This window comes from Microtus pennsylvanicus, chromosome 8 (assembly GCF_037038515.1).
Source record: "Microtus pennsylvanicus isolate mMicPen1 chromosome 8, mMicPen1.hap1, whole genome shotgun sequence".
NCBI classification, from domain to species: domain Eukaryota; kingdom Metazoa; phylum Chordata; class Mammalia; order Rodentia; family Cricetidae; genus Microtus; species Microtus pennsylvanicus.
Genome location: NC_134586.1, coordinates 25,779,271 through 25,803,256, shown reverse-complemented (window position 1 = coordinate 25,803,256; position 23,986 = coordinate 25,779,271). Strand labels below are relative to the sequence as shown.

At 51.7% G+C, this 23,986-nt stretch overlaps 1 protein-coding gene across 5 annotated transcripts; it reads left to right on the top strand.

The window, feature by feature from the left end:
- Positions 1 to 794: 794 nt before the first annotated feature.
- Slc6a12 (solute carrier family 6 member 12) lies at positions 795 to 22,394 on the top strand. 5 transcript variants are annotated; one of them, XM_075982882.1, is made up of 15 exons: positions 795 to 910; positions 4,865 to 5,094; positions 7,839 to 7,973; positions 9,299 to 9,439; positions 10,201 to 10,288; positions 11,434 to 11,566; positions 13,122 to 13,256; positions 14,757 to 14,860; positions 15,163 to 15,287; positions 16,382 to 16,494; positions 16,964 to 17,101; positions 17,779 to 17,881; positions 19,909 to 20,009; positions 20,384 to 20,554; positions 21,637 to 22,394. In XM_075982882.1, exons 2-15 carry the CDS (start codon positions 4,881 to 4,883, stop codon positions 21,778 to 21,780), a joined length of 1,845 nt encoding a protein of 614 aa, XP_075838997.1. In that variant the 5' UTR covers positions 795 to 910; positions 4,865 to 4,880; the 3' UTR covers positions 21,781 to 22,394. The 5 variants fall into 5 exon arrangements, with proteins under 5 accessions (XP_075838997.1, XP_075838995.1, XP_075838998.1 ...); XM_075982880.1 differs by lacking the exon at positions 795 to 910 and adding an exon at positions 1,275 to 1,483; XM_075982883.1 differs by lacking the exon at positions 795 to 910 and adding an exon at positions 4,418 to 4,437.
- Positions 22,395 to 23,986: the final 1,592 nt, after the last annotated feature.

The window sequence follows — 23,986 nt, the reverse complement described above, 5'->3', positions numbered from 1 at the left end:
AGAGAGCTCTCCTTCCGTACCTGTGATTCCCTAGGCATGGCCATGTTGACTTCAACCCTCACAGTAGCCCTGCAAATCACACAACATCCACTTCTTCCAAGTGGGAAGCCGAGGCTCAGAATCTGCCTTGACGGAGGGACCGTGGTAGGGGAGGAGAGGAAAGTCAGGGTGGGAGGGCTGTACCCCGGGGTCCTATTTGCATTCCCTTTCCCATGGTATGCCGACTCTGGAACTTTCTCTAGGAAAATCCCAAGGAGAAGGCAGTGGCTGCAAGGTCTACGACTTTGCTGGGGAGCCACAGAGGGCAGGTACTTGGTGGAAAACTCCAGTGTGTGATTCACCCTCCTCCCATGCCCTCGTCACTGAGGCCAGCTCCCCTCCCAAGGTCCTCAGTGTCTAGCCTGGAAGTTGGTGGCTCCTGTCCCACTGCTCTGGTAAGAGGGGGCTGTACTTTGCCTAAGAAGGAGCCAGTATTAGGGGTGGAGGTGAGAGCAAGGGTAAGGGAGGGTAAAGGGCTGGGAGCAGGAGAGAGGTCAGGGAGGTAGGGCTGCCCAGGGCTGTTACCTGTTCAGCAAGGCTCTGGGGGGCTTGTCCTGGACAGTGCCCACTGGGAAGACACTAGGAGGGAGTTGGGAGAGAGGGGGATGGAGGGGATACAGAGACAGGGTTAGAAAGGCTGGACTTCTCCAGGGTAGATGTAATCCTGGTGTATAGACTTTTCAATCTCTCTTGTTACTTGTGGCATGTCTCTGTCCCCCCTTCCTCTGTCTCTCTGTCTCTGTGTTTCAGGACCACTGGGTGGGGCTGTGGCAGGGAGGAGCAGGAGAGGTGAAGGTGAGAATTCCTCTTCCAGGTCTGAAGACACCTACCTCTTTTAGGAGTCAGAGCTCTGGCTGAGCTGAGAGACCAGGTGAGTGGGAAGCATGCCTGTCGAAGAGCGAGCGCTCAGTCTGGGCCCCACAGTGTCTCTACCCCTAGGTCTGGAGGACTGAGGGCTCAACCACAGGCAAGACCTGGCAGAACTGTGTCTGGGCAGGAAGCAGGGAACTGTGGTCCCCTGAGGCCACAGGGAGTCTGACCTTTGGACACGCTCCGATGCTACGCCGCCGGTCCCCTCACTAGCCACACGATGATTGCAAAGGGACAGCTGAGTAGTAGGAGAATCCACAGATGGGGAACTGGTCCTGAGCAGTGGGTGAAAGAGGCGGGTCCTCTGCCTGCCAGGGGAGGGCGGTTCGTTTCCAGAGGCAGGAAGGGTGAGTGGATGGATCTGAAACTAACGGTCACAGCTTGGGGGTGCCTGCTCTCAATCAGCCAGGGCCAGCACAGGAAGCCTGGGCTCCTCTCAAAAGAGGGGAAGCCACCTGGGTTGGGACTAGGGCTGAGGAGGGGCCTGGGAAGATGTGGACTGCCACTACAGAGCCCAGCTGCCTACCGGGTGTGAAGGGCTACGAGGAGCCAGGCTTTGGGGCCATGCACACAGGTATGTGTGTGCAAAGGGACGTGACGGAATGGCACCAGGGTGTGCAGGGGTGGGTGCTGGGATGTGGGTATGGGCTGGAGCGGGGCTGGGTCTCTCTGTGCTGGGATTGGGAGTGAAGGTGCCTAGCAGTTTGTGTGGGCAGGCAGGATTTCTGGAGCGCCTCCTAGAACCAGAGAGGGGTTCTGTCTAACCTGCCGCGCGTAGCTCTAAGAAGAGCATTAAGACCGCACATTCTAGTCCTTTGAAGACAGAGCCCAGGATATGCTCAAGGGCACCCGAGTGTGCTGAAGTCCCTCCCCTGCCCCCAGCCTGCCCCAGCATGTCCCAGTCTGGACAGCCTGTATAGACCCAGAGCTGCACAGGTACCAGAGCTTGCGAAGGACAACGGGTCGTCTTTGCTGTCACTGAGTCATTCCTAGTGAAAGGACTAGAGGTGAAAGGGCACCGTGGGGGTGGAGCTGTTGTTTTTGGGAGGCAGGCTCTGACTATAGAGCTGGTCTGACCTGTGACTTACCCATCCTGCCTCTGCCCCAAGTTCTGGAGATCTCAGGCATGTGCTATCTTACTGGTCCTCGTGCTTTCATAAGTAATAAAAATAAAATAAAAGAGAGGTCTCTGTGCAGCTTGTTTTTATGGCTAATGTCCTCCTGGACATTTTCCCCCTGAGTCTAACCTAAATGTCCAGTGCTGTGGTTTCGGCTTCTTTCCTTCCACTCACAGTGGCTCTGGCCCCTCTCCTCTTGTTTGCCTTTGCTTTTATTCTTCTGCCTCGGTTTTCCATTCTTACCTATGATATATGCTCCTCTCAAAAACCTTTTGAAGAATTTTTATTGGTTTATTTATATATATATGAATGGTTTTGTCTGCAGGTATGTCTGAACATTACATGCATGTCTGGTACCTGAGAAAGCCAGAAGAGGGATCCCCTAGGACTGAGGTTATAAGCAGTTGTGAGAAACCATGCCGGTGCTGGGAATTGAACCCAGGTCCTCTGGAAGAGCAGCCAGTGATCTTAACGGCTGAGCCATCTCTCCAGCACCAATCTCTTATCTATAGAAAGTTCATGCCCTTGGCCATTCATCATCTCAGGTTCTCTTTTTCCTTCTCCTCCTTGGTAAAGCTCAGCCTCAGGCCGGGACTGGGCTCTGGGTTTGCTACCCTGACCCTGCTCTCCTCCATTGTTCCCTTCATTCATTCTTTCATTTTCCCTCCTCCCCACAACGTCTTCCCCTCTAGCTCCTGAGGTCATCTTCATCTTGCAATAGCTTCCAGTGGTCTGGAGAGAGTGAGGGTTGTCTTTTGCCAGCTCCCTTGGGGTTTGCTCTGAGCCCAGCTAGCCCCTGTCTTGCAAAGAGCCTGCTGTGGTCTTGTACACATCTCTCCACATTTACTCTCTGTTCGGCCAATGCCCCTACTGAGAAGGGGTCATTCTGTCTTCTAGATTTAAGGCGTAGGGAGGAGGCGTTATTTACCGAAGTCACAAAGCAGGACCCCGCACCACCACGTGTTATCTTGGTCAATTGGGTCAGCCCTTGGGGATCCACTTAACTGAGCATGAGCTTCGTGTCAGGTGTCATTCTCCGTCTCGAGCCTCACTTCCTCACCTGTAATGGGAGTCCAATAGTATTAGTAACTTAGAGCCCGTCAGGATGAGGTCTGATGGTGGATACTAAGAACGGTATGTCTTTAGACTCATCTTGACCCAAATGTTGACCTCTCCTTGCTGTAATTAGCAAATCCGGGTGAACCTGGTTTCCTGTCTGGGGCTTCTGTGGCGGTGTTTCCGGCTCCTCCGTTAGCCCTTTGTTTGTTATTTATCATTTGGAAATGATTCAGGGGCCACTCGACAGGGTGTCACAGTTTCAGTTCTGTCTGGGCTCAGGCCTTACTGGCTTCTCCCCTGGAACCGAACACCCATGGACTCTGGTCTGCAGCCTGGAGCCCCTCCCTCCCTGCCTCCTCCTCCTGCCTTGTGCCTGAGGCTGGTGCCTCCCCTTATCCTGTTCCTACACGGAGCTTGCAGTTAAGAAACTCTGAGTCTATCCCAATTCTAGAACCTCGCCCTGCCTTGCTTTCCTGGGATAGCCTGCACCCTCCAAATCACCTTCAAAATTTTCCACAACTCTAGGGCTCCTGCCCACGCCTTTCTAACGGACCTGGGCTTGGGCTGTTGCCTGGGTTAAAAGGACCAACAAATAAACAGAGTCTTCCTTCATAAAAAGACTCCCTTGTGCTTCCTCAGAGCCCTGGAGGAGTACAGAGTGCTCAGTAGACCTGGTCATTTGACTCTCCCGAGTACCCCTGGAGGTGAGGGCCAATAAACAGTGCCTTCCTGACAGTCTAGGCTCCGCCTCCTTGGCATATCCCTGGGAGCAGGGCCAGTAGGGTCCTCAGCCTCATCAGCTGTATGGAGGGAGGGATGAGAAAACAACCGTGAGTTCCAAATGCAATTTTACCTCCTGGCAATTGACAGACAGACAAGGGGGACAGAAAACAGACAGTGGCCTATGGAAGCTTGAGGAATGCTGGACTTTTCAGGGGGAAGGGAACGGCAACAGCCACAATGGGCAGCTCCTGCCAGACTGACTGTCCTTGTACGAGCCAGGCATTCAGTATCTTGCGGTCATCTTGAAATGACCACCATCCAAGCGACCCCTCCTGGCCCCAGAATCCCTAACCTTTCTCAGGACAGACATACAAAGAAACAGCTTTCCTTGAAGGCCTGCAGCTGGCCCTGATGCCAATCCTATCCTCATCTGGCCTTGCCTAGAGGCCCCACCTCCTCCCTCCCTCCCAATCAGAACCCACATCGAGCCAGCTCCCATGTTTACCAGGTCTCCATCGATCCTAACAGCTCAGGAAAGCCCCATGAGCCACCTCCGTTGCACCTGCCCTTTAACCCCGGCACCCTTTGAGCAGCCTTTGAGCCCTCTGGTCTGGAGGACAGAGACAAGGTTGCTGTTATTCGCAGTATACTGGCGATCTGGAGAGAGGGGCCAGCGGGGATGGTGGCAGGTTATAAAGACCAAAAGGGATTTGAGCTATAAGGTTCTCAGGGATGGGGTTTTAATCACAGCTCTACCCTGGGTGGTGTCCGGTAAGTCTCTGACCCCTGAAAACCTGCTTCGTCCATTGCTTTGTTGGCTGAAGACTTGGCAAGCTAGAATCTGTTTCCCAACCTCATAGCTCTGAGAGCAGAGTATCACTCTAGGTATAAATGCCATCAAGAGCTTGGGAAGAAAGGTAATATTCCAACGGAAAAGCTGGGCTGGAGAGATCAGGGTGAGGGGAGATGGGTGTGCAGTGTGTGTGTGTGTGTATACAGACCATTTTCTCTCCTTCCCAGGTTACTGCCTCTCACAGTCCTGCCTTACCTTACAGGGGCTCCCTATCCAGTATGGACAGGAAAGTTGCAGTCCATGAAGATGGGTATCCTGTGGTCTCTTGGGTCCCTGAGGAAGGAGAGATGATGGACCAGAACGGCGAGGACCAGGTGAAGGATCGAGGCCAATGGACCAACAAGATGGAGTTTGTGCTGTCAGTGGCTGGGGAGATCATTGGGCTAGGCAATGTCTGGAGGTTTCCCTATCTCTGCTACAAAAATGGAGGTGGTGAGTTCATGTTCAGGTGGTGCGGTGGGGAGCGTTGGGCCTGGCCAGCAGCGCCACTCCTTCTCTGGAAGTGTGGTCAAATGGAAGGGGGCTGCCATGAATCTCGAAGGCTCCATCTCTAGCCTCAGTATCCCTCTTTCTGAACTGGGGGTGATACATTATCCAGGACTCTGTGAGATTTAGGTGAGTCAACCAGCAGAAACATGGGGCCTGGGTTCTTAGCTTCGGCATTACCTCTGACGGATGATAGTGGATAACGGGATTCATTCATTCATTCAACTCCCGTGACTGCAGGCCTCTCATGAGCCAAGGCTCTGTTCTAGATGCAAGCCAGAACTTGGTCTGTGTGCTACATTCTGGTGAAAGCTGCAGTTGTCATGGTAACGAGCTGAGTGACAAGGAGGACGGTAGGGAGAAGACAGAGGGACCCTGGGCGACATCTGAGCAGACGTGAAGAAGGCGGAGGAGGGACCCTCTGTGACCAATGGGATTCATTCTTGGGTCTGGAAGGTAGTTCTTGCAGAAGTGGTGTATTCTTATTATAATATCAGAACTGTTCCAGGAAAAGGAAACGGACTAGAGATAATCACTGTTTAGAAAAGTGTTCTAAACCCCATTTATATTTTACCTGAAGAATATCTAGCAGGTGTGCCCAACCCTTTGACACAGGTTAGGCATTGATGGAGGCACCCTCTTGTGGATCAAAAATGGTTTTAAAAAAGTTGCATCTGTACTAAGAGTACACAGTCTTTTCCTGTCATTCCCTTGATAGTACATCTTAAGGTGAGTGAGTTGGAAGTCGTGGATGGGTCCTGCATTTAGACTGTTCTGTTTCATAGAAGAGTCTTGAGCATGGTTGGGTCTGGCATCCAAATGTTTTCGGAAGCGTTCTTCCAAGCCTACCAGGGACGGACTACGACTCAGCAGACTGGCTCCCCACCTCATCTTTCTTTCTCTCAGCTTTAATATGAGAGACCAAGTGAGGCGCCTTGGCTTTCATCTTGGAGCCTCTGGCTTTTGGGGGTTCTAGGAAAAATGATAAGTACCAGGAGTTAGTTCTTTCCTTATTCTAAACAAGCTGGGTATAGATTTATTTGGGAACACGATGTCATAGATTAACTCAAATGCCATTGTTTTGCTTTAGGCTAGGATTGTTCTTCTAACTCCCTGTGATAACAGGGCTCATGTCCCCCTGACCGCAGGCACTACTGGATGGAAATTCGTCTTTTATTTAAATATGTAGAAAGATTCATAGAAAGATTTGATCTGCAAAACACAGTTCTGCAGAGAAAATCGCCTTTCAAAAGAGCAGAAAGATAATAATGTATTAGTATAAGCTCACATCTGGTTGTGAGAGAGGGGAGCCACTAAACTTAGCCACCCTTAAGAAATGTCTCATCCAGGAGAGAGCCTTCTGTAAATCTTATTTCTGGCTCTGTGGTTCAGGGAAGAGTCAGTGGTCGGGCCATTGCCTAAGGTAGATCCTAGCCGAGGGAGAGAAAGTCTAAAATAACCTCCAACCGAATCCCCGTATTGGCTAAGGTCCCTGTGGACACTGTCAGGCTGCTTAGGTGCACAGATGGGGACACACCAGGAGGCTGTGGCCAGGCGGTGTTCTCGGGCTAGGATTAGATCAGCCCATTGGAGGAGAGGACATTGGAGGTGCTGATGTGCCGGAAGCTCTGGAGAAAAGCCAAGGGTTCCCCACCCTGTGACCAGAGCCAGTTTCTTACCGGATGGCTCTCTTATCTGTAAAGGTGACAGCATTATCTCCCTGGTGGGAAGCTGGCTTGTGAGGGTTCTGTGCTACTGCAGTTTAGAAGAGGGTCCGATACAGAAAGCACAAGTAAAGTGCTAATGCGCAGATAAGCAAGAATCCTCTTCCCAGGAGGGACCTCTGGGCTGAGATAATGCTTCAGCAGCAGCTCCCAGGGTCCCTGTACGGTTTGCTGCAGGGCAGGCAGACCAAACAGGCCCTGGGATAGAGGAACGTCCTCTGAAAACTGTTGGTGAGCAAAGAGAGCTTCCAACTGGCTTTGTCTGTTTATTTCTGACATGTAGCCATCTTGATAGTTTACCAAGCCTGTCAAATTAAACAAAACACATGCTTTTCTTTCAAAACTGATATGTGATTTGATTTATTGGAGCATCCGTCTTAAGATTCACTTCTTTCTCATTACAGAAGTTTCTGTCCCACCAGGTCCCGCAGTTGTTCAGTCCCAAAGAAATACACAGAGGTCTACATTAACCATAAACTGGTTGGTCTAGTAGCGCAGGCTTCTTATTAACTCTTAAATCCTACATCTTAGCCCATAGTTCTTTTCTGTGTTAGCCAGGTGGCTTGGTACTTTTCTCGGCTTTTCATTTTGTTTCCTCTATGTCTGATTGACAACTATAGACTGCATCTTTCCTCTTCCCAGAATTCTCCTGTTCTGGCCACCCCTCCTATACTCCCTGCCTGGCTACTGGCCAATCAGTGTTTTATTAAATTAAATTATATTAAAACAATACAACTGACAAATCTTTTGAGGGTATAAGATCATTGTCCCACAACAGTTTGCCTGCCTTCCCTGGGGCCCATGTCAGGATCATCTCTGGGCCTCCCCGACAGCATGCAGCGAGGCAGGGGGAGACACCGTGGGCCTTAGGTGTGTGAGGAAGGAGGCTGAGGGTAGAGATGCTGGAGGGGAGTTCGAGTTCCTGAGCAGCAAGTGGCTCAGACTCTGCCTTTTCTTCCCTTTCAGGAGCTTTCTTTGTCCCCTACTTCATCTTCTTCTTCAGCTGTGGAATCCCGGTGTTCTTCCTGGAGGTGGCACTGGGCCAGTACAGCAGCCAGGGGAGCGTTACTGCTTGGAGGAAGATCTGTCCCCTCCTCCAAGGTGAGCGCCAACCTTCCCCTTTTCAGTTTTTGGACTCACCATCCTGCCCTGCCTCTACTGTTGCTGCTGCTCTTGCTTTCCTATCCCCAGGCCCACTCTCCACGCTATCCTCTCCTGTGCTGCGTGACATAAGCTTCTTGGGGCCCAAAGCTTAGATGACCAGGGAGAAGGATGTGTCAAGAGAAACAGTACAGACTTATAGGCACCAAATGAGGTGTGGATATTGGAAGACGCAGTCAGAAACCTGAACCTTAACCTTCATCTGACCCAGGGAAAGTATGTCTCTGACTCCATGTCATGACCCTAACAGGCTTCAGAGGACATAAGGACAGAATCCCTGCTGACGGCGACAGCCAACCTCTGTGCAGCCTGGCTGTGCCAGGGTTCACGTGAGCACTTTGTGTGCGTCCCTTTACCCAGGCTGCTCCTCACTTCGTTGACCTCATTCTACAGATAAATGAAGTGGCACCATTAGCTGAGAGTTTGAACCAGGGCCTCCTGTGCTCTTTTCTTCTCGCCTCGATTATGGGCAGTGTGCTCGCTCTTCTCTGGAGATCTGTGATGCGGACACAGCAGCTGGGGGTGTTTCTCACCAGCCTCCTTTAGTGGCTTGGCCAGATCCCCGAGCTGCAATGGAGAGCCCTGAGCCCCCTTGCTTCTGAGACATCCCTTATATTTAAGATGCAGAGAGAGATCTTTTCTCATGCTAGTTCCTGAAGGACCATGCTACCTGGGTTATTTGAACAGATGGAGTGTGTCTGATAAAAACTAGGTTCTCTGGCTCCTGAGAAGGCTCCCTGACCAAACACTGGGGAAAGATGAGACTGATTGCAAGCTGCACCTCCTGGGGCATAAGCTGGTCTCTTGTAGTATTTAGAAGACCCTTAATGGGTTCTCCAGCCTAGTAAAGCATTGCAGCTAAGGGCGCAGTGAGAATTTCCACAGTGTGTTTCCACCGAGGAGACCAAGTTCCTCCAGGGTAGCTCTTCCCCACTGGCTTCTGCTGCTCTTGCCAAGCTCGCCCTGCTCCTTCCTGCTTTGCCACTTTTCATTCTGCAAGTAATATATGATGGTAATAGAAAATTAGGAAAGGCAGACAGGGAGAAATGGAGCTGGGGATAGCGCTGGAGATGGAAGGGGAGGGAAAGAATTGGGGAGGAAGTGTTATTGCTGGAATGGGAGGATATATAAGATAAGGCATTTAACCACTGTCCTTAAGATGCCGACATGTGAAGTTCGGTGAAGGAGCACATGTGACCGGCAGACCCCACGTGACTTGGTTTTTCTGTTTAGGCTGATTTCTTTGACTCTCTTTGCTCCCGAAGGCATTGGCATGGCATCTGTGGTCATTGAGTCTTACTTGAACATCTACTACATCATCATCCTTGCCTGGGCTCTCTTCTACCTGTTCAGCTCCTTTACTTGGGAGCTGCCCTGGACGACGTGCAGCAACTCTTGGAACACAGGTGTGTGTGTGTGTGTGTGTGTGTGTGTGTGTCCGCCCTGCCATGGGGCCTTGCCCATGAGGTTGGCCCATGGTGGCTTGTGACAGAAGGCATCATAGACCCTGCCCTATAGTGAGCTGTGTGGGTTGTGCTGTCGGTTCTACTGCCTGGTCCTTCTGTGTAGCTGTAGACCTCTGACAGAATCCACGGGGCTGTCATGCCACCATGGCACGCCTCCCTCCATTTAGCAAGAGCTCTTGGGTACTTCTCACATCGAACACTCTGTCAAAGGTGAGTAAGGGGTGATAGGATCCCACATTGTCTGACCTGGCTATGATAGAGGTAGATTAATCAACAAAACAAGAATTCACCTTGATGGGTGAGAAAAGGGGTGTAGCAATTATAGAGAAATGAGAGAAGGAAGAGCCCACCTTGAGACCAGTACTGGAGAATTCCAGCGCAGGGACTAGGTTCTTTATAGGGTGACAAGTCAGAGTGACAATGGGCAGGCCAAGGGCAGGTGGTTGACGGGAACTTCCCATGTGGGCTGTGCATGTCTGTGCTCTGTGTTGTCTGAGTGGGCAGACTCACTGGGAGCAAGGGCAGCGGACACAGGCTCTACAGGGAAGAGGAGCTGGTCCCATTGATATCCTGGCTCCTGAGGAAACTCTTGGGCCTAGAAATGGTGGGAAGCATTAGTTGCAAGGTCAGAGGGCAAGTGCAAGGGCATCTGTACTCATCTGGTCCCTAACGGATGGTCATCCCAATCTTGTCCCCAACAGAGCACTGCGTGGACTTTATGAACCACTCGGCAGCCACAGCGGCCAGCCACTCTGAGAACTTCACCTCACCTGTCATGGAATTCTGGGAGTAGGTCCTGGACCTGGCTGCGATATGCCAGGGGTCCTAAGCACAGGGAGCCTGGATGTCTGGATTGTGCAAACTTGAACATTGGTGGTGCATACTTAAGACTCTGTGCAGTCTTCCAGCATTGCCCATCCATTACCCATCCCAGACCTGTATCACTTAGAGATGAGAGAACCTTCACATCCTGCCTTGATGGCCTATCTGCACCTTCATACTTACCATGAGGGTTTGAAAGCTGATGCCTGCTTTAGACTCTGTGCACACTTTCAAGCATTACCCACCCTCTGCCCCCCAAGATCCATAGCGCCGAGGGATAAGGGAACCTTCACATTCAGTCTTGATTTCCTGCCTATACCTTCACACTTACCCCAAGCCCTCACATGTCTGTAAACTTGAATTTTCCCGTTTGCCTCCACTCATTCTCACGGCTGTCCTACTCCATCCCCACACTCCAGCGGTACCCACACATCCCTGGACACCTGTCCGCAGGGTGATGGAAACCACCTTTATCATCTCCTGGCAGCCAGCTGTGTGCGTCTCTTCTGAGCTGGGCGCACTGGTATCCAGTGGGTAGCTTGGCACTGACTGGTGTTTTCACCACAGAAATGTGCTCCCCATTCTCCCTCCTGCAGCACGGTGCACACCTCCATCTCTACAGGCAGTTTGCATGACCTGTTTCTCCACTGGCTCACCCTGCGCGCACTCAGCACTCACCTGCCTACCCCTGTCCTCCCACCTGCCCTTTCTGGATTATCTGAACTCTCTCCTGTATGCGCATGCCCTCACCTTCATCTTTAGATGGCAGCACACTTCCATCACCTCCCTCTGATGCTGTGGCATGGCCGTGTCTATTCTCCATCACCCACTCCCAATTTCAGCACCTTCACTTTCTTTATCTCGCTGTGCAATGGAGAAGCCCAGATAAGTTAGAAAGACACGGATACCTGTGGGATTACAGTGATTTGGTCTTTTAACTAGACCATAGGTGGGAACGTGACATGGCCATGGAGAGGTTGGGGAGGGCAGGGGTGTGGAAGCCCCGGGGAGTGTCATCCACTGGGCCAACTCTGATTCAGGAGACTTGGCGACAGAGGCAGATTGTCCCCTTTGGTCTTTCAACTCGTCACTTATTTTTCCCAATCCCTTAGGAGACGGGTTCTGGGTATTACATCGGGCATCCATGACCTGGGGTCCCTGCGCTGGGAGCTGGCCTTGTGCCTCCTGCTTGCCTGGATCATCTGCTATTTCTGCATCTGGAAGGGGGTCAAGTCCACGGGCAAGGTAAGGTACCTTGGCTCCTTAGGAGTGCTTACAGTCACAGAGTCCTCAGGGACACTTGAGAGGGCCCCTCAGGAGAGCAGAACCAAAGAGCATTTGGAGAGAGATACATATAAGAACAGGTAAAGTTGCAGGAACAAGGGTTTAACTCAATACAAGGGGAGACCTTTTCCCCGCAACAGGATTCTAAAGACCTGCTTATCTGAGCAATATTTAGAGCAGAATAAACCAGGAGAGTCCCGTGTTTGGAGCTCATCAGTTTCCAAGCTGCCAGCAATTGCGAGGGTAGAGGGAGTTGCTTCCCCCCCCCCCACTCTTCTCCTGTGTGCGTCCATGTATCTCTCCATTATGTGTGACAGGGCCACATATTCTTATGACTTTCCTGTTGTATTTAAAGGATACACAAAGAAGAGATACCCATCAGCAAACAGAGTCATCTTGGGGGTCAGTGCCCATAAGTTAAGAATGGGCATCCAGTGGGCTTGTTCTGAAGTGAGATTTCAGACCTGGGCATCATTTCCAGTCCAGAGAACTGGGAGTGATGGCTCACGCTTTTCAAAATCAAGACTGGCAGGTTCCGAATGTTCTGGTTGCCCTTGCGCCTGGACTGAGAAGCGCCATAACGGAGGACAGGTTGATTTCAGCCTGGGGTTTGAGAGAGTGCATTCGTGGTGGAGAGTTCCCTGTGGTGGTGGGAACTAGAGGCGGCTGGTCGTTACACGATGCTGACCAGGAAGCCAAGGGTTGGGATGGGAAGCAGAGCTGGGTTGTAACAATGCCCATTTCACAGTTAAGGCCCTTGTCCCACACACAGTCCCAGAACTTCCCAGTGTAGTACCGCTAGTTGGGAACCGAGTGTTCAAACGCATGAGCCTCCCGGAGATATATCACCATTAATGGTGATAATATTCCTTATTCCTTGGGCTGTGGTCAGAAAAGGCAATGACAGTGAAGATGAGAACAATGCTGGTGACAGTGACGCCCAGACAGACACAAGAAGGTCGGGGCAGCATGGAGTCCCTTTGGAGTCTCTAGGATGCTCAGGCCATTGTGCTGCCCCAGCCATGACCTGGAAAATTACAGTATAAATTGGCCTCAGCTTGCCAGACAAGTGTGGTCACCTTCCTCCCGGAGGAGCACCCACACTCAGGGGTTTGGGGAGGGTACCTGGGATGGTGGATGGAGGGGGCCAGATTCTGGACTTAAAGGTGTCTTTGAAAGGTTGCGGCCTGGGAGCATCTTCCTCTCCCATCTTCCCCGCTTGCTCTCTCCCCTCGTCCCCTCCCTGCTGGTGGTGTATATCACGCTGTTGGGGAGTCAGAGCCACTGGAATGTGTAAGGGGAGGTGTGGAATGTTGCATGCGCTTGCCAGCGGCTGTGTGAAGTCTGAGATCTGAGCTCCAGTGATGAATGTGTTGGCTATCTGCTCGGCCTGGGGACGGGTGGAGGTGGGGCAGGACGATCATGGTGACCCCTGCCTCCCCTTTTGTCACCCCGCTCCTCCTCCCCGCCTTTGGGTATCCATGCCAGCGGTGATTTTGGTCTGCTTTCCCTTCAGGTTGTTTATTTCACAGCCACTTTTCCTTACCTGATGTTGATTATTCTTCTCATCCGGGGTGTCACCCTTCCTGGAGCCTACCAGGGCATTGTCTTCTACCTGAAGCCAGACTTGCTCCGCCTCAAGGACCCCCAGGTGGGAACCCCAAGGGGACTGTTACCTGAGATGTGTCCTCACCAGACTATACTGTGCTTCCAAAGTCTTCTATTAATTTTCCTTTGGTTTAAAAGAAACAGTTGTGTCCTGGAGAAGAACTAGATAGCGTAGAAAACTGTGAGAAACGAATGGAAGGCTCTAGAAATCCCATCACCACTATTAGTGTACTTCCTCTCACCTCCCTACCCACATGGTGTACATGTGTGAACACAGTTGAGATAATTTCATTTAGAGAAATAGATCCTTTTGACTTAAATTATATTACGAGCCTTTTCCATGCCATTAAATTCACCTTTAAATGCATTCACCTTTAAATTCACCTCAGCATCTGTGTAATATCCCCTCCAAACATAATTTATTCAGCAAAAATATCCTGAGGGCCTCTTTTAATAGCTAAGTACCGTCTGTTGCTGCGGGTAGCCCAGTGGAGCAAATAGACCATCTCCCTGCCCTGCTGGACCCTGACCCCTGGCCTCAGACTCTGAGGTGACGCCTACTTTTAAATAGACACAGTCTATCAGTATCTGAGGGTGATTGTCCACAACACCAGAGCTACGGACTCTCAGATCTACCGTTAGAAAGGGTGCGGTATGTGTGTCTGGCCGAAGTTCGTCCTACCACGCACGTTAAATTCTCTCTCGATTTCTCATAATATCAGCCCTTTAGAAATAGCCGTTCCATTGTTTCCATACAGGCAGCAGTGCTAAGAAAAAGCTGGTCCTTGTTAGGACAGGTACAATTTGTTTTTCTGAATATTTTTCCATCTGAGGGCTGCTTACTCCCCACCCACTCCTGAGCCTGTCACCAGCCTGAGACTTAGGCTGCCTGGCCAGGGAGCTCCTGAATTTGTATTGGGCTTACGAGTACATATCCCGTGCCTGACTTTTTAACCTGGTTTTAGGGATTGAACCCGGCACCTCCAGCCAGTACTACGACACCAGCCCCAGTTATAATTTATTTGACTCTTTGGTAGCGCTGTAGACCCAGTAGTAACACTTATCACATTATGGTTTATTTTATTGCTCACTACGGGTGGGGCTGGGCATTTTCTCATGGACGTCTTGGCCATTTGATTTCCTCCTCTAGGACTTGTCCGAGCACATTCTTTGCTTCTGCCAAGAAGTCTTGGTGGATTTCTTTATATTTTGATGAGGGAGCATGTGTGCCAGGTCATAGTTCAAAGGGTGCCGTGCAGACAGACAGATTGAAGGAAGGCAGGGACTCCACTGCGCCAGGTCCAGGTCCCTCTGGGTCTGTACACGCTACCTAGGGAACAAGCAGCCCACGCGCCCTTGATGTTTCCTGAGTACTCAGAGCCAAACTGAAGATGGGTGCTGCCCGTGAGAAGGTGGCTGTGGGTTACGGGGGAGCAGGATGCAGGCACCATGCCGGGTGGGATGTGCTGTAATGGGGGCTGTGTCCTGCCGGCCACAACTCTAAGCCCTCGCTGCCTCTTCCACTTTCTTGGGCCTCACATAGGTATGGATGGATGCAGGCACCCAGATCTTCTTCTCCTTTGCCATCTGCCAGGGGTGCCTAACAGCCCTGGGCAGCTACAACAAGTACCACAACAACTGCTACAGGTGAGTGGCCGGGAATGGGCAGGCATGGGCAACGCTGCCTCTTGGGGAGCTGAGCAGTACCTGTGTGGACACCTTCCAATGCCCAGTTTCTTCCACACCTTTGCTGGTCCCCTCTTCCCCAGACATCTGGTGTGTTTGTCTTTCTCTATATCATGATCCTTGCTTCCCATTTTCCCTCTAGGTTTCTTCATCTCTCTTCCTCTGTTACCTTCTGCCTTTCGATCTCTCCTTCTTGGGTTGCTTTATTTCTTCTCCATTCTCTTTTCTTCCCCTTCTCTGTCTGACTTCTTTTATCCCCACAGGGACTCCATAGCCCTCTGCTTCCTGAACAGCGCTACCAGCTTCGTGGCTGGGTTTGTCGTCTTCTCCATCCTGGGCTTCATGTCTCAAGAGCAGGGAATACCCATTTCTGAAGTGGCTGAGTCAGGTAGGGGACACTCTCCACACCCACAGTTTTCTTGGGACTCTGGAAAAGAGAGTCAGAGAACACAGACCTGTCTTACAGAGAGGGAGGAGTCCCAGAAACCAGGGCTAGGGGCCTTTTTAACTGGGGGCAGGGGGGTTGTGTGGCATAAATAAAGCTTCTAGAACTGTGGGATAGAAGAAAGGAAAAGAGGGAGGAAGGGAGAGAGAGAGAATACAAGCATAATGAGGCTTTGTCCCAGGGAAGAGCATAGAATGAACTTACTTTCCTTAAGCAGCCACACCCACATGCCTGCCACAGAGCTCACAACTACTCTAGATGCTCACAACTACATAGGTGCTCACAAGTGTGTAATAAAAATGTTCAAGACTCATACAGATGATCACAGATGCTCACAGACACACACAGATCACAGAAGTACATGCTCACAGACACGCAGGCACCCAGAGGTCATGAACGTGCACACTCACAAATGCTCACAGACACACAGAGACACATGCAGATCGCAGAAGTACACACTCACTGACATACTCAGAGGCACACAGAGGTCATGGACGTGCACACTCACAAATGCTCACAGAAAAACAGGTGTATTTAGTCATTCACAAAGAATCACATGTATAAATTCACATACAAACATGCGCAAACTCAGACATTCATAAATGAGCATAAAAGCACATAAAATCACCGAAGTCTGCACTCATGGATGCTCACAGATTCACATAGGTGCTCACAGAAAATCGAGGCATACAGAGACACCGACAGATGCACACAGATGTTTAGAGACGGGCATAGACTCTCACAGACCCTGTAAGATTCATAGACACTCACAGTGGCCCACAAACCTTCACAGAGGCCCACAAAGGTTCACAGGTGATCCCCACAGACACGAGTTTCCAGGCACTTATGCACACACAGGAATTCTCAGATACACCTAGACACTAACAGCACACAGACACTCACTGACCCTCGCAGGGATGTGGAGACGTGTGCAGATGTTTCCAGGAACTCCTGGTGGCACACGGTGCTAAGGACAGGGCTCCTCTTTAGGTAGCAAGTGGTCTGAAGTCCAGAGAGCTGTGTTGTGTGCCTGGCAGGTCCCGGTCTGGCCTTCATTGCCTTCCCCAAAGCCGTGACGATGATGCCTTTGTCCCCGCTGTGGTCCTGCCTCTTCTTCCTCATGCTCCTGTTTCTAGGGCTGGACAGCCAGGTATGGAACCCTTGTCTCGGGTCCCCATTTCAGCTTCTGCTACTCTTGGCAGTACTTTCCTTCATGTGCTTCTCCCTGACCACGAATCAGAGACCCCACTCAGGCGCAAGTCTTTTCCTTGGGGTTCTGATGGGAAGTCCCAGGCCTCCAGAGTCCCTGCTGCGAAAGGGCTCGCCACTTTGCTCTCAGGGTTGAGCCTGCCCCTAGACATGGGCACTCTCCCAGTTGCTCTAGAGAAGCTCATTCCCAGCCACATGGTCCAGCCCCATCCGTCCTAGCCTTGAGGTGCAGAACCTCTCCCCAATTCCAACCTTCCCTACTGGGTCATTGATGAGAAGTTGTAGCTGAGGGACTAACTGGCTTGCTCCTGCCCCTGCCCCCACACCAGTGTAGAAGCATGGCAGGGTCACGTGGGGGGCAGTGCCCTGGCTGCACCACTGCCTCATTCTTCTACTCTCCCGGCCCACAGTTTGTCTGTATGGAGTGCCTGGTGACCTCCTCCATGGACATGTTTCCCCAGCAGCTTAGGAAGAGAGGGCGGCGTGAACTGCTGATCCTGGTTGTCGCGATTGTGTGCTACTTGATGGGGCTCCTTCTGGTCACTGAGGTGAGAGGGTAGCATGGGCCTGCTGACTTTTCAGAATCATTCTTTCCCACTCCCTTTGTCCCCTCATGGTGAGGTTGAAGGTCCCACTCACTAAAATCTAAGTGTTGGTGATGGGTGCCACACCCCGAGTACCCTAAGACAAAGGACACTGAACGGAGTCAGGTGATAGCAAAGTCTGGAGCTAGTTTGGTTTCCGTTAAATGTATGAATCTGGCGTGTTCCTTTTTATGTCCCACCTCCCTTTCCTCAGGTTGCTTGGCCTCCAAGCAGATTTCCCTCTGTGAGTCCAATGAAGGCTGTTTCTGATCCTTGCACCTCTCCCCGTTCAGCCAATCAGGCTTTTTCTTGAGTTTGACAAATGCTCAGGCTAAGATCCTTCCCTAGGTTTTCAATATGGAAGAGGACTGCCACAACCCGAAAGGAACAGACTAAAGGGTACCAGTTCCCCCAAGAGTGGGTACTGGGCAGATAATACACCACAGGTCCCCCACCCCCAGCACCTTGTGGGTATCAGAAATTATTGTCCCAAGGCCGATGGTAATTCCTGACCACAGAGTCAGGCAGAACAGACTCCTGCTAGCTGCCAAAAGTTTCTTCTGAGCAGGACAGGCCAGCACACCTCACTGTGGGAGCAGGTGTTGGTCCTCCCTGGGCCTCAGCTCCCTCCTCCTCCGCAGGGTGGGATGTACATCTTCCAGCTCTTTGACTACTACGCCTCCAGCGGCATATGCCTGCTCTTCCTCTCCTTGTTTGAGGTGATCTGCATCGGCTGGGTGTATGGTGAGTGGGGCAGGTGGCTACGCGGCAGGATCAAGGTGTTCTAGAGCTGATGAGGGCAGGCTCTGTCCAGAACGGGAGTCTGGTCTGGCTGCTCGGATTCCCTTTTCTAGGAATGTCATACACGACCTGAAGAGGCTGATGTCTCTCTTAGAGTCAAGACAAGAACAAAAAAGATTTCCTTCATCTGTCCCAGTCAGAGGGGACATTTAAGGCCATTTAACGTGACACCTTCCCCCACACCCATTCCTTCATTTCCCTTCCAACAGCCAAGCCACTTATGCAGGCTTTGTTAAACACTGAACACTGCGTGGAGAGACCCCCATCATGGCTGTTACACATTGCCTTCCTACAGTGAGGTGGTCACTGTCATGCCCTGACTTCCATGGATGGCCTGGGCCCCACAGCACTGAGATCACTAAGTAGCAATCTCAGTGTCTCAATGTCTAAGTGACAGTTGGGATTCTGGGCACTGCACTGGGCAGGTCACAGGCCATTGCAAGGTCTGCAAATCGGCCTCGTGTGGTGGAAAGAAGGCTGGGGACACCTGCTATACTGCCTAAGCTTACACAGCTACCAAGTGGAGATGCTATCTCCTCTCCAGGCCTGCATGCTCTGCCACAGATCAGGGACACCGTGCAATGTCCAAAGGTTCATAGAAGAGAGAATAAGTAGCCACTTCATATTAGGGTCTTATTGTAGGAGGCTGCTTGTTTGTTCCTGGCTGCCCAGATCCAAAATAATTACACAGAAACCATATTATTTGCAATACTATTTTGCCAATAGCTTAAGCATATTTCTGGCTAACTCATATCTTAAATTAACCCATCTTCATTAATCTGTTTACTGCCACGAGGCTGTGGCTTACTGGGCAAAGTTCTGGTGTCTGTCTCTAGCGGGGCTTCTCTTTAACCCTGCCTTCTTTCTTTCAGCATTCAGTTTAGCCCCCCCCCCCCAGCTAAGTTCTGCCTTGCTATAATATAGGCCAGAGCAGTTTCTTTATTCACTAACCAATAGAAGCAACACATAGACAGAAGGACCTCCCACACCAGAGTCTCCCCCTCCCCGCCCAAGTCAGGGTTCTCTGTAGCTTTGGAACCTGTCCTGGAACTAGTTCTTGTAGACCAGGCTGGCCTCGAGCTCACAGAGATCCGCCTGCCTCTGCCTCCTGAGTGCTGGGATTAAAGGCATGTGCTACCACTGCCCGGTTTCATATTAGGGTCTTAGAGAAAGCCTGAATAAAAAGGTTACTCCATCATCACCTGGCCTTCCCATGGCGTCCTTTCCTGACCTTGGAGCTGACTCCCACCTTCCCACACTGAGCATTAGATATCCGCCTATTTCTCCTGCTACTCTCGTACTCAAAGGCTCTAACGAGCTCGGTCGAGGTGGTGGAGGAAGCTGATAGATCACACTTCCTGGCAAGCTTGGGCTTGGAATTTTGGCCTTTAGAAAAGCAACGCTGTGGTCCTTTAAAGATTGGTGTTCATGTGTCAGTATCAGTGGGAAGGCAGGGAGCTGGGGTTAGAGGAGTTCCCCAGATGTGGTCACCAGTGAATGGTTCTTCACATCCAAGGAGACTGGTTCCACCTGAAATGAGGGCCAGTGTGCGAGTAGACATAAACAAAGCCAGTCAGAGTCTTTAAGCACAAGTCAAGCTGGTAGTAGCAAGCGTTGAGGAATGCACAGGTCTGGAACCCAGCACACAGCTCTCTTCCAGTACTCCACTGGCTTTTCTCCCCTCTGCGGTGTGGGTCAGTGAGGATATTTGCTGGGATTGGCTCTTTAGGCGTGTATGTTGCTGTGTGAGCAGGATACAGGACAGCAGATTGTCCCAACAGCTGGTGAGTGGCAGCTTCTGCCACTGTCACTGCTCCGTGGCTGGGAGGCTGGGTCTGCCTCTCTACCCGCTGTGCCACCATCTCTATCACAGGCAGGTTGGCCGAGGGGATGTGGGGAGTCTTTCCCAAAGGCCAAGAAGTTGTCTTCACCTCTGGTTCTCACCCTTTCTACCAAATCTGCTGGCACAGGGGCAGACCGTTTCTATGACAACGTTGAGGACATGATTGGCTACCGGCCATGGCCCTTGGTGAAGATCTCCTGGCTCTTTCTGACCCCAGGCCTTTGCCTGGTATGTACCTATCCATTGCCCCTTTTCCTTCTCATCTGTGCAAGACTTGGGATCTGGGGGCTCTTTCCTGCCTGAGCAGGAGGGCTGGTCCCCTGCTCTCTGTTCTCTACAGGGCCCCTCATCCATCCTCCTTCATCTAGTTATCCTTCTGCCTCAGCCCTCCCTCACAGCCCTACTTCCTCCCAATAGGCCTTCTCTGTCTGCCATGAACTCTTCAGCCCCCGTACTCACCAACTGTGACTGATGGCCCCATGACGCTGTCCTACCTCAGATGCCCCTCAGTGTGGTTGGGTGGTCCTCTGTCCTCAGCTGCTGGTGTAGCCAGTGAGGGACTCTTAGTGGCCCCCGTCTCATCCTGCCCCTCTCCCTTTTAGGCCACTTTCATCTTCTCCTTGAGCAAGTACACACCACTCAAATACAACAACGTCTACATGTACCCGTCTTGGGGCTACTTCATTGGATGGCTCTTGGCTTTCTCCTCCATGGCCTGTGTCCCTCTCTTCATCATCATCACTCTCCTGCAGACCCAGGGTTCCTTCAAGAAGGTAGGTGGTTGTGGAGGCCAGGAGCACACACCAGCTCCCTACGCAGGAAAGCCCAGGGGCTATAGGGAGATCTTAAAAGCCTTTGAAGAGCGGGACTCTGCAACCCTAGGTTAGCAGGTGTCAGACTGATCTCTAAGGCCAGCTAGTAAGGAACAAACTACTTAATGGTTAAGGGAAAACGAGGACTAAAAGCGCCAGATGTAGAAGTGTTAAAGGGCACACACACATTCTGGATCTAGGAAAACTGCCAAGCATACCTTGGCTCCTGGCCTCTTTGCTTATCGTAGCCCCCACTGGGGCACAGCAGACGCCTCCTGTGCAGTTTAGGGTATGCTTCCTTTGAAGAAACCATTGCTGAAGACCCATAAAGACATTAATTATGTCTGTCAAAGTCAGACTGCCCAACAGTAATAGAGAGCTGATCTACAGTGGTTTAAGTAAATGAGCTTCTTGAATTCTTGCATATCAAGAAGGTCAGAGATGGGGGCGGCTAGCATTTGATTTGGCTGCAGAGAGGCCTCTGGGTTCCAGCCTCTTCCTGTATCCTCATACCTGCAGCCTGAGTATGTCTCTTCATTGACATGCTTTCTGCTTCCTGGTCACAGTGAGGTTTTCAAGATTCTCAGTCCCCATCATCACAACTGTATTTGTAGCCAAAAATGAGAACGAGGGGAGGGTTGACACACCAAAATCAACAGATGACTGGGGACGTACTTAACGGGATATATACCAATAGTAATTAGGACAGTGATGACAATCGTGGCATTTATCACTTGCCCTGTGCCAGGAACTGTACAATAAGGTGTCGCTACCCCCATTTTATGGATGAGGAAAGTGAGGGGGCTAAAGGGATGGAAGAGTTTAGGCAGATTACCTGAGATTGCCTAGGTATTCTAGTCAGAACTGGAACCCAGGAGTTCACACTCTCAGTTACCGCTCATGTCCATTTTCATCTTAGAACCATCCTGCATTTAGCCCCGAGTGCCTGGCTTTGTGCCTGGGGACACATCCACAAAGAGCATCCTCCCGCTCACCCCAGCGCTCGCTCATGCTCCTTCATGTCCCGCTTCTCTTCCCCACAGCGCATCCAAAGACTCATCACCCCGGACCCCAGTCTGCCGCAGCCAGGGCGGCGTCCACCTCAGGATGGCCCCTCTGCTCTCAACTGCTCGCCCTTGCCAGTCAAGCGAGAACTCATTGCCTGGGAGAAGGAGACACACTTGTAGGGTGCGCCAGAGGCCAGGTGATTGAAGAGCCAGGAACCTGGACAAGGCTACCTCCATTTACTGGGACCTTAGAGGTCTCTGGATCCCCTGCCGGGAGCCACTCTTCTGTTCAATTGGAACAGTTTGTCACTTCTCAGTCCTTCTTGTCTGGGCTCCAGGAAGCTGTGTTTGCCATGTGCTTTGAACTCAAAACCCTGACTTTTGGATTAAAAACTAAGAACCAGAGGAAGTGATGTTTTCAGGTTCACACAGTTCGCCGGAGCCTGAGACCCTCCACTGCCCTGGTGCCCGGAGCCCGAGACCCTCCACTGCCCTGGTGCCCGGAGCCCGAGACCCTCCCCTGCCCTGGTGCCCAGAGCCCAAGACCCTCCACTGCCCTGGTGCCTGGAGCCCAAGACCCTCCACTGTCCTGGTGCCTGGAGCCCGAGACCCTCCCCTGCCCTGGTGCCCGGAGCCCGAGACCTTCCACTGTCCTGGTGCCTGGAGCCCGAGACCCTCCACTGCCCTGGGGCCTGGAGCCCGAGACCCTCCACTGTCCTGGTGCCGGGCCCTCTGAGCCTCCAGCCTCTCCCCTGCCCCAGCTAACAAGCCTGCATGGATCATCTGCTACTACACATGGCCTCTTCCTTGTCTCGCTCTACTTCAGCTGTTGTGTGGGAGGGAGGTCACCTCCACGCAGGTGCTCTGGAATGGGCATGAACCTCGTCAAGTTCCTTTCTAGTCTCTACCTACCAGACTTCTCCTCCCAGCTTTCCAAACCTTCTCTTCCTGGGTGGTAGGTCTGCAGGCAGGAGCTGTCCCCCTCTTTCTTTCTGTCTCTCTCTCTTACACACACACACACACACACACACACACACACACACACACACACACACACACGCACACACACACAAACACAACCTCCTTTCCCCTACCCACGTTTCCTCTGGTCCCTTCCCATCCATTCCTTCCCACTTGTCAAATAATACAGCAAATATAATGTGGCTTCTGAGGCTTCCAGGAAGGCAGGCCATGGAAGAGTTCATGGAAGGCTCAGAAGAGAGGGAATAGGGCACCCAGGACACCGGGCCCAGGACCCCACCCCCAAGAAAGGCTGCATCGATAAACACAATTCAGAGACAATGCCCAGTGGTCAGAGTAACACTCCGTGGGCTGACCAGCATGGCTTCCATTCAGATAGCCTCTAAGCATCCCCACTTCACCCAGCTCTGTAAGCCTTCTCCTTTGGAGGAGGAACATTTGTGGATTCTGGGTACTTCAGCTGCCCTGGCTCCTGGCAACCCCTTCTGTCTCCTTCTAGGCTGCTATGCCTTGCTAATAATCCTCATAGGACCAGCTAGTGAGAAAATAGGAGGTCCAAGAGAGGATTCTTAGAAACCCTGCCGCTATAGCTGGATGCTGGGATGCAGAGTCCAGGCTCCTGTTATGAGGTCACTATGGAGCCTTTCCTGCCCCCTGGTGGCAGAGGAAAGCAGTACTCTTTTTTTTCACGGGTACAACCTAGAAATCAGCCTACCCAGCCTTTAGAAATCAGGCTCTCATCTGTCACCTGGACCATGGGAGGTAAATTGTCTGTGGGGACACTCCCTCCTAAAACCTTGGAAGATGACTGGCTCATTCGAGTTCTTTCTGTCTGTGTCCTTGGCCTCCCCTTTGTCTTCACCATCTTGGGCACCTCCAGGGCTCTCTGACCCTGGCTTGCTCCCTAGTCCCCACTCCCAGGAACTAGCTGCTTTTGTCTCTGCCGCTCTCTCTGCTGTCACCTGTCTAGCTCCCTGGAGACTAAATCCATGTGGCTTCCTTGTTGATTTAGCTGCTCAATGAAGTAACAAGGGCTGATTGGATCTGACAGGGATGAAAAGCTCGTTAACTACCCATGGAGAAAGGTCAGGAAGGACACATGGGCTTGGGAAGCAGATACAATTGGCAGGAGCTGCGCCTGGTAGGTCATGTCGGATTGAGGTGGGCTGATGCCCCTGGCCCAGCATCTCCATTGCAGCTCTTGTGATAAGTGGGGTTGGCTCTCTCATCTGGTCTGAGGAGCCTGCATGTAGGTTAACTAGGTAAGCACAGAACTGCCACAGACAGACAGGATGACAGAGCCTGAGCCCCCCATGGCCAGGTCCATCCGTAGGATCAGTGTCCATTGCTGTGACGAGAATCTGCCAGGATTGACGCGGACACGGGACTGTCACAGGTTTGCTCT